Genomic DNA, 10703 nt, shown 5'->3' with positions numbered 1-10703 from the left:
GAATATATTATTTGTGTTCAGAAACCTTTCATTTTATATCATCAAAAGAGATTATATGCATATGTCATTAAAAGTGAGTATTTATATATCATTAACACAGAATGTCGAGTTCAGCATCTGATTTGAGTTTCATGGGCAAACCGTTTAGGCAATCGTAAGCTAGCAGTATCATGCTTCATTCTGGCCTATTGTCATCATTTTGCATGTTCAGTTAACTAAGTTTGGGCCTACTCTTGCAACTTTGGGATAAGTCCTTATTGAATCCTCGGCTGTAATGTATACGTCAATGGCACATGCTTTGGTGATGTGTGATCACTTCTATAGCTCTTTGATAGGAATCGCAGACCCCCAAACATCTTAGTTGGTTCAATAAAAACAAAAGTAAATGATCTCCGTAGCTATATTAAGGAGTTATTGACACTAGAAATATTATCAAAGCTTTATCGTTAAATCATTTTCTAAGAGTTTCCAAATCGTTTTAATGGCAAGGGAAATGATTACTACCCTTAGATATTCCTTTTCGTTTTTGTAGTGTTTTTAGGAATATCATGTTACATATTAGTCCAATTATTTGTTTTCCATTACGAAACAAAAATCGTGTAAAAATTGAAAAAGGAAACCAAACAGGTACTGCACTGGGCACCGGCTCTGAAAGTGTCTAAACGTGCACAAGATATCTGATTTTATGCGCACTCTATGTGAGGAAATACCTTGGCGCGAAAGTTTGAAGTCTTCAAGTGAAAAAAAAAAACACGCTCTGTGGAATTCCTGAAGATCTTATTGTTTCTGATGCGGTGGGAATGATTATCACAACCTGAAATCCTATTATCAACTTGGAACACACTAAAAGTAATTATCATTAGCCTACTATCACAGAGATGCCACAAGTGCTTTGAAGCATCGTCATGTTGTGCCCAAAGAGATAGTCTTGAACATTACATTAGATGAAAGTAGGCCTATAAGTTTTTCATCAACCAAAGGAGACGACTTCCCACGCCCATCCCCTATCTACTTAAGATGTGGACTTCACGAGTTTCGTCTCTCGGGTTGTGATTTTTAATGGGGGGGGGGGGGGGAGAGGCTACTCAAGGTTTCACCTGCTTAGGATGCTATGAGTGGAAGTTATATACAGTAAAAACGGCTGACGATTTATAACAAAATTCTTTATCTGTTAACATTGAGAACCATTCTCTCTCCCACACGGCGACACGGCATTTGTTTTTGCAACAATATTGCTCTGGTCTTATTTTCTCCAAGGACTCAGGGTTGTGGTAGGGTTGGGATCGGGGTTTTGGTTTAGTTTAAAGTGAGGATTAGGATTGAGATTAGGGTTATGTTTGTGGATAGAATTTATGCGTGGCTTAGCATTCATATATTTCATGGGAGCAATTGTCGCAGGAGCAAATGTCATAGAACCCTCCTACACATAGGCCCGAAACATATACACAGTGGAAGACATGTACAAGCAGGCAGACAGAGATTCAACTGCGGAGGTTGTCTGCCATACAAAATGCTGTTTTCTAAATTAAGACAATGTACTAAAGTCTTGCTGTGCAGGGCAATTAATCCTCTATTTCTCAATTGTTTCCCGTAAAATAATGCCAAATAAAATGGCGCCAAAATTCCTCGACATTTTTTTTTGCCCACTTCATTGATGCATTTTCCAATAAATGTGACACTCGGTATTCGGCACAAACAAACATGAATTCAATTCTCTTTATTCTGAACATTACAAACAACTCGAGACCACATCGTTCCTCGATTGCGAACATATTGTTTTGTGGTTCTTCTAATCACGCAAGACGTTCTGTGCCCTGCCTCGCAAAGTTTCTGCATTGTCGTGTTTAATCACCAAGATATTTCTTCCTCTGACAGGAAAACATGTCCATAATTGAATTAAAACTGAGCTAATTATGGCAATTATTCACATGTTTATCAATTTCGGATGAATTTGCGTCTGTTTGCGCCAGGTAATTGCCGACTATTTTCGATGTAACAGAAAGATAGTAGAAAAATCAAATGAAATTAATGTCAACGTACATTTGGAATTTGAATTGTATCGAAATGTTGTCGCAGTGGGGTTCCCTGCTGCACGTAAAATTGAAATCCCACGTCCCTGAATTATATCAGTGTAGACCGCGTTGACGTCCTATGTGTAAGGGGAGAGATTCTATAGAGCTTGTCATTGAACACAGCAAAAGCAGACAAGCTCGTAGCTAATGACCGGTGTCGGTAGAAAACCAGAGGATCTTGCTGTCCGGTCTCTCGGTAAACCACCCGACACCACCACGTCACTCTAATGACGGCTTCTAATTGGTTGGGGTGATATTACCATCATGTAGTTATGAACCAATAAAAGCACAGCGATTTGTCTCCGCCGACTTTTTTTTTATCACTCTTTCTTTCCCAGGCGTGTGCACTCAACGTGCGCCAATGGTTGTCGTCTGCTACTGAAGATGCGCTCACACACATTGCGGAAACACGCCAACAATGTATGTCCAACGTACTGACCATGTTTTGCCTTCATCGAAACCGTTACTTTTATATCGACTGATCATTTCTTCAATCGCGATGGTTTGCAGCACGCTGCACATAATATGAGCGTGTAATTCACCGTACATGCGGCTTGGAAATACAACAAATGAACGGAGCCAGCAAATGACCGTTCTTTACGCAGTCAAGCGACGTTCGCTGGATCCCCTCGCGGGAAGCAAGCCCGTGTCTGCTTACTCTCTGTTCGTCGGTTGGAAAGTTCAGCTCAATCAACTCCCCCGGCTTGGACGTTAGTTTATCTGACCGGACAATCTCAACGAGCGTTAGGCAACATTTGCATTCTTCAGTTCACAAACGGGAAAGCGATACGGGTAGTTTGCCTACCCCGCGTTTCTTCAGGGAAAGAGAGAGAAGCGCGCTGAGTAATTGAAAGCTGGAATAATATTACCCATAATCTTGTCTTCTCCTGATTTCATTTCAAGACTAAACAATCGTGTGTTGGATTTTGGATTCGCCGAGGGGTGACTTCCTGTGGCATTCATTCATATTTCTTCTTAGTTTTCTTTGAAGTCATCATAACCTTTGGACCGATTTTCCAGGATCTCTTGCTCCGAGTGAGCAATTTTAGATCACCTTCCCTGAAAACGGCTCCTCGACCCCTGTGTCAGGTTTTGGCTCCACTCAGTCGGTGGACTTGCTTCAGGGAGGTTACATCGTTCTACATCACTGTCCTTTAAGCCCTCAAGGCGGGCAGATGTCGGGAATATCCACCCTCCCAGTGACCTGAACATCAAACTTTATCGTGAAAAACCGAAAGAAAATCGGAAAATCGGCATAATATTCATTGCCCATATGTGCTATAAGTGCCTCTCGGAGCCAAACAGAACAGAGAAAAACAGAGAGACAGGGAAAGAGAGAGAGAGAGAGAGAGATACTGAGTGAGAGAAGGGAGAGAGTTAAGTATTTGCCTTTCCTGGGTGGCTTCAATGTGCGTTTCGATTCATTTACAAATCGAAATGTGGCCGAGATTTGATTCGCAACCACGTTAGATATTAATGCGTAGTGCTCATCACCGTCCGACATAGCTGAAGTGAACGAGATAGAACATTCTGTGCAACCTCAAAGAGTAACGGTCCGTCGAGTTAACATGATCGGAAAGAACAAAATGGTGTTTCTTCAGCTGCCCTGGATGCTGTTGATAGCCCTGTATTCATTTTAGTCGCGAAATTCATTTACAAGTGACGTTAACTCGAGGATTGTTGGTGTAATTTCTGTCAGCTCGTAGCTGACCACTCGGCCGAGTTATGCCTCCTATGTGCTGTGGATTACCAATGTTCCAATATCTGCGTCGTTCATTGCCATAAAAAATGGATTTTGTATGATAAAATCGTCGTGACTGTGGAAAAACCCGACAACCAGGATACTCTCCTTGAGGTACGACTTGGAATCCATAGCATGGATATGTGATACTCCGAAGAAAAAATTATTATTAATTTGACTTTGAAAAGATGATTGATTCGCTGAAAGAGCAGGGAGTTTTTGATGCGTTGCATATATCTCAACAATCTCACCTTTGATGCCAATGATGCTTGAAGGACATTGAATCCCAGATTGTTTGTGCCGTCTGGTCTTTGATCTTGAAAATCATCAACCAAAGTTTCGTCCCAAATTAAACTTCAGAAGTGTGGTGGCTACCTCTGCAAATAAACGTACCAACATTGAAGACAACTGGTACAAATCGGAGTTTTGCATTGCTGCATCCATTTGGAATATTAGTTACATTTTTGTACCCAATTTTTTCGACGTGGGCACAACTAACCTGACAAGCAACAGACATGGCAGAAGGAAGTTTGAGGAAACCGCTAGCCGCGACCTTATCATTCTTGTTTGTCGTCATTTTGTGCTCTCAAATGGTAAGTTCCTTCATATTTCCTTCTTTAGAGGAGTGTAGTTGCGGATCAAGTGGGAGTTTCTGTTTCTCCTCTATGCATGCCCCTGACTTGGTCGACGTTGATTAATCTATTTGCGTGATATTGGGAGGGGATAGGCTATCAACCTGTAAGACGAACGATTATGTTGATGTACCCGTTTCCGTGTATATGAGTATAGATACTAGTGTGTCTAAGTGTCTCTCGATATGATCGTAGTGTGTATTTCGGCATCATCTACATTATAATAATATCATGTATGTATGTATATATATATATATATATATATATCGTATTTATGTACATATATACACATAAACGTACGCGCTATATTATATCGTCCACACACACACATACATACACACATAATTATGATATTACATGTACGTACTAGGGTATTCTCATTAAAGGGACACGTATTCATCATTCTTGCAAAATGTGATTGGTTGTAGTACCTCTTCATCAACAGCGTTCAAAGCAGTAGGAAATTTGTAAAGATATTCTATATGCAGCAGAACTAATTCCTTGCCCTGGGTAAAGCTAGCAATAATGTGAGAGGATGATCCAGATAAGGTAAGTTTTATTCTTTAAACAAAGGCTTTTAAAGTGGCAAGGTTTTGTAAGAGGGACCATGTTCATTATCATTCGCAAATGTGATAAATCTTGTTACCACACATTCACTTAGCAACTTTGGCAGCATTTGGCAAATCGATATATAGTATCATATATATAATTTATATTATATATATTACATCTGCTCTGATGAAGGTCTAAAGAAAATACCGAAAGCTTGGCAATATATATATAATTATATATATATATATATATATTATATATATATATATATTTTATATATATATATATATATATATAATATATATATATATATATATATATATATATATCAAACGATCATAGTTTGATTTAGCTATGTAGGTAGGTGGCAGATAGACAAGAATACCATTGCTCTAAATTTTAAGTCGTCTGAAAAGCGCTTGAATGTCGAATCTGACTAGAAATATCAGACCATTAAAGGCGTACGTGTTCCAGGGTCACCTCGAGCTGCAGACGATCCTATGGGGGCAATTTTCTAAATGAAAATTTTGATTAATGTGAGCTCATTTCTCCTGAAATGCAAAGGCATTAGGCTTCTGCAAACAAAGAAAACAGTCTGATTCATTTTTGCATCCCTTTCGTAATTATGATTCTAAGAAAGTAGAGCGTGCACGCAAATTGCATACTTAAGCGTCTATTTCCCTTTTCTCTTTTATAACTGTTTCTTTCTGCTCGAGACAATGTTCTTTACAGTCTGATGGATAACGCATACGAAATTAGGGAGAGCCCATTCGCGCACCCACACTACTGTGTTGAAGATGATCGGCAAGTTACCTGAAAGTAATCAGATATTTCGTATATACGCTAAAAACCATGTCAATCTTACAATGACAGTGTCTAGTAATCTACTTGCTGATAAAACGAGAATGGCAATGTCAAGACATCAGATGATAATGATGATGCCGGCAGGTGGCAGAATGGTATACCGTGGTGCATAAGATGTGCCTTGAAGAGAGGGATGAAGGCAAGGTGCCTGACATGGGTGTGGTCTTGCTTTTGGGACCCCCTTTTTCCCGATGAGTGCCCCTTGTGCTGCGTTACCTCCCATCATAATGCGTCTTTTCTGTGACACTTAAAGATTTTAAAGTGTTTTTTTTTTTAATCCTCGAAACGTGATTAGTATCTCGTCATTACGATGCGGCAAGGTTTCGATGGTGCTGCTATGAAAACTAAAAGACTTTCCTGATACGGTAAAATCGAGGAAAACGAGGATCGACTTATCAGGATGCTGTGAGGCAAGAAGAAAAGTTGATGAAAATTAAGAGAATAGTTAAAAAAAGAGAAGTTTGGAACAAAATCGCTACACCACGAAACTTGCGGAAGCTATGGTCACGTTTTGCAAATCGTGCTAAATTTAGAATTTACCCATTTTTTAATACATTTACCCAAACAAAACCGAACACACCGCAAGGAAATATCATATAATATATATGTTTATATATGAGGCATTGTATAATGATTGCATCTATTCATACAGTAAAAGGGTTCATCTTGTGTCATCTATGGGAAGGTATCGACCTGTGAAATAAGATGGCTCATTAAAATATATGATAGCTTATCTTGTTATACCTTATATACCTTAGTATTCTTGATCGTTTTACTGTGGGAATCTCCTTTAACCGCCCATTTCTGTAATAGTCATATCTTAGTGAGCGGTCTTCTTTCATCTTAGCACTCTATGCCGGATTAGGATTTCTGTTCGCCATGGGGATGATGATGATGATGATGATGGTGATGGTGGTGGTGATGAAATAGCATATATATAGCGCCATTTATCTGTAAAAAAAAAAAAATCATAGGCGCCCGGCTCCCATAATGTGTCACGCATCATTCACAAAGGTGGATCATTGGGAGTTTGCAGAAAACGATTTGCGTGAATGTAATGAGGAGAAGAAAATGGAGGAAGAAAAATGAAAACACTTAAACGACCATGGAGTGTCACCGGATCGCATAAGCCGATTGTATTTCATAGGGCGTATTCCCAGAACGAAAGGCAGGTTTAAGACTATTACAGTTGCTCAATGAATGTTAGAGAAGCTTTATCGTTGATTTTGGAAATATAATTCATGTGTCATGTTGTTCAGCATTACAGCTTTGATCATTGTGAGTGTAGTTTAATAAACAATCCTCTCTTAATGTCATTAAGCTAAGACAAAACAAAGACAAAAACAATTATTTAAAGATGAGTTATTTCGAGGAGACGTATGGGACATTCAAACTTCGTAAACCATTCAACATGTTCAAAACTCGTTCAGATGGCGGAGGCAAGTCGACCAGTATCCCCGACCAAGATACCGGAACATCGGGCACCACTTGCAAAACACTTATCCACCCGCATAGCTAGGGCGCCGCCTATATCCACCAGCGACATCGAATCTCTATCCACCTCATCCCCCCCCCCCCCCCACCCCGTATTGACCATAACTCTACAAAACTTGTGTTTTGCGGTATGATTAGTAGAACATAATTTGTTACGGGCAAAATAAAAACAAAAAATAAAGAGGAATTACTAATAATCTAGGTTCATGTATCGCCCTTTGACAGAGTGCTTGGTTATAAATAATAGAGATTGCCAATGCTTGTATTGCTTACTCACTCTATTGCAGTGTTTTCTATTTAAAGATCTAGACCTGCTAGTTACCGGTTTCATTAAACGAAGGCGCACAGCAAGCGATATAATTCGCCGACCGAAGTTCAGTGAACTCATTAAACTCTCCGAGATAAAATTGTGGTTTACTTTTGTTTCGTTCCTTAATTACATTTTATTTCACTTAATAGATTTCTTTGCCAACAGAAATCATTTGCAATAGACATTTGAACACACATAAATAGACAAAACCAGTACAACATTGTAAACAAAGAAAATACTGTAACCTACCAGTCACTTTCTTTCTTTCTTTCTTTTTTCTTGGGGGGGGGGGGGGCATTACCAGCCGGACTATCAGATCCGATTACTTGAACCAAAAATGGAACAAAGTCTAATCGGGTTTCTTATTTCCCTTGATAATCTAGCCTTACTCTGACATTTATCATATTCGGTCATTTGTATCTGCGCTTATTGGTAGTATTCAAATGTATGAATTCATTCTCTTGTACCTTCAAATCAGAATTTACAGACTATAAAATATGATATTTTTCTTTTGTCTTTTTTGCTTTTCTGTAGCGATTGCGTTAGTGCCCTAAAAGAAGCTTACTGGGCGCAGAGTCTTCAGCTTATTAAAAAAAGAAACAAATACAAATGTGTTCACCGACCCGGTCTCCTTGAAATGGAAAAAGGCTCAACCTAATCCGCCCTTGTCAAAATAATGCATTTGTGCGCATTCGATTCAGACGCGGGAAGTAATCGCTGAGAGGAATTGAAACAACAAGAGTATAGCCAGATCATGCAAAGGGGAGACGGGCGACCATGACGAGAATTAACGTTAATTTAACAGATGTCACTACACGCTCTTTTTATGTGTCGCCGGTCTAGACTACCGGTACTCTCGTGTTTTTATTGTATATTAAAATGTCGAACACTGTTGGGTGCCATATGGTCTAGGGACGAATCCGCGGAAGCGCGGGCACACCCGCAGGGTTCCTGGTTCGAACCCCATGTGATGAGTAGATTGTGTGTGTGTGTGTGTGTGTGTGTGCGTGAGTGTACAATGTATGTATGAAGTGTGAGCTTTTACTTATCATGGAATGCTTCCCTTTCAAATTAGGTGCCAGTGGCAAGATGATTTGAATCACACGCGTATAGTGCATTTACATGGAATTATCAATTTATTTTTGTGGTAATTATTGTAGTAATTATTCATATTTGGAATTATATATATATATATATATATATATATATATATATGTATATATATATATGTATGTATATATATATATATATATATATATATAAGTGTGTGTGTGTGTGTGTGTGTGTGTGTGTGATATACATTAAATAAATGGCTTACCTCGTTGGAAAATATCACGAATATTCTGTTAGTCCTTTCCTTCATTCGTGATTACAATATATTATGGATCAAATATACTTTTCACGATGATGTTTCTGATTTCTTTATAGCTCTTTAAAAAAAATAATCATCCAAATCACCAATTCAAACCAGTAACGCACAGCTTTCATATTACTATCATTACTATTACTACCATTAATGACTGGTTGAGCATGAAATTACTGATGTCGATGTTCTTAGGTAACGCTGTTATACCGCTGCTTCTTTCTTGATTGGAATTACCATGAAGTGCTTCCCTCTGTTCATAAAGAATAACCTTGAGGTGGGGTCCTCAAGTGTTAATGAAACACGAAATAAAAATCCAGCGTCTAGTTGTACACACTGTCATACACAGGCCCATGCTGATAGCACAGTCTCCCACACACACACACACACACACACACACGCACACAGACACAGACAGACAGACAGACAGACACACACACCTACTGAGAGAGAGAGGGAGAGAGGGAGGGAGAGAACAACAAATGCAGACATACCTTGCAAATGAGTTCAATTAACGGATTGGACGAGGCAGAGACATACTGAGTGCATAATAGGGCGTCTGATCAGATTTAAGTAGCAAGTCTCATTGGTTTATCAATTCACATTCCATCTGTTTTTCTTGTAGATTTTCTGCTAAAAGGAGGATGCCCCTCTGGCGGAAGTCTGCATCTGCAATAAAATGCCCATAAAGTCAAATCAAAATGCCAATAAAGTGACAATCTTTGGTTCCCCCATCAACTTACACACTGCCGACGATTTTGAAGTGTGACTGAAGCCATGTTCATGATGTTAGACATATTATTTCATACACCTACGTTCCTACAGGCACACAGGCTTACTTGTCAGTTTGTGTAAAATCGCACCATGCAGTCACTACGAAAAAAAAAAAATCGAATTGCGAAATGTATTCAACTATATACAATCAGCACACTTTCACAGATCACTTGGAAAGGGTGAACCGCCAAGGGGTCGGGAGCTTCTCATTGAACTTCATGTGTGTTTGTCGTATCAAGTATCGGTTTTTTTGGTCATTTTTAAGCCCCATCCTGGTCTTATGTAATGTGAACTGCAGTTGTTTTCTTGCACGACTTTCATATGGCTCTCGTTACTCGCCCCTCCCTTTCAATGCATTTTTTTTCCTCGCACCTTTGAGACCCAAAGACATGCTCACCACTGGTACGTTTCGCTTCAAGATCGACGCGAGATTTGAAATAGAAGCCTCGCGTGTCCAATTTCAATGCCGTCGCCCGCCGGGTCAGCTCGCATAGCTATGTCACATGCTGCTGGCAAGCTATAGACGGCTTGACGAACATAAGCGGTTGACTGAGGTCTGTTGTTTGTGTTTTATTCCATGCGAACGGTCGGGGTGTGCGTTGTCATTAGACCACTGACCTGGGAAATCACGAACAGATGTATTATTTCTGTACTATATTAAAGTTTTGATGCCAATGATCCATTCTGACGTAGAATCTTCATTTACACACTTGCTTCTCTCTCTCTCTCTCCTAAAGGTCGTATATCCCTTGTCCAAAAATCGTGAATTTTCGCATGGCTGAAGAATAATATCTCCCAACACTGAGTAAAATCTTACGTTAATAAACCTCAGATTTTAAAAACCCCCATATGTAACTTGATAATGCGCTCTCCTTTTGTTTCCAGAATAACGGCTGGATTT

The 10703-nt window shown here is 39.4% G+C and overlaps 1 protein-coding gene across 1 annotated transcript in view; it reads left to right on the top strand.

The window, feature by feature from the left end:
* The first annotated feature begins 2510 nt into the window (after nucleotides 1–2510).
* LOC139727358 (vasoactive intestinal polypeptide receptor 1-like) overlaps nucleotides 2511–10703 on the top strand; it is a 193780-nt gene continuing 185587 nt past the window's right edge. The window contains exon 1 of the mRNA XM_071638318.1: nucleotides 2511–4406. Coding sequence (XP_071494419.1) covers nucleotides 4329–4406 — 78 coding nt within the window. The 5' untranslated portion in view covers nucleotides 2511–4328. The remainder of the gene's footprint in view (nucleotides 4407–10703) is intronic.

Source organism: Diadema antillarum, unplaced genomic scaffold (assembly GCF_040938485.1).
Source record: "Diadema antillarum isolate AM-2024a unplaced genomic scaffold, OU_Dant_1.0 seq00000127_RagTag, whole genome shotgun sequence".
Classification (NCBI taxonomy): domain Eukaryota; kingdom Metazoa; phylum Echinodermata; class Echinoidea; order Diadematoida; family Diadematidae; genus Diadema; species Diadema antillarum.
Note: the sequence above shows the minus strand (reverse complement) of the source record. Positions and strands in the feature narration are given on the sequence as shown.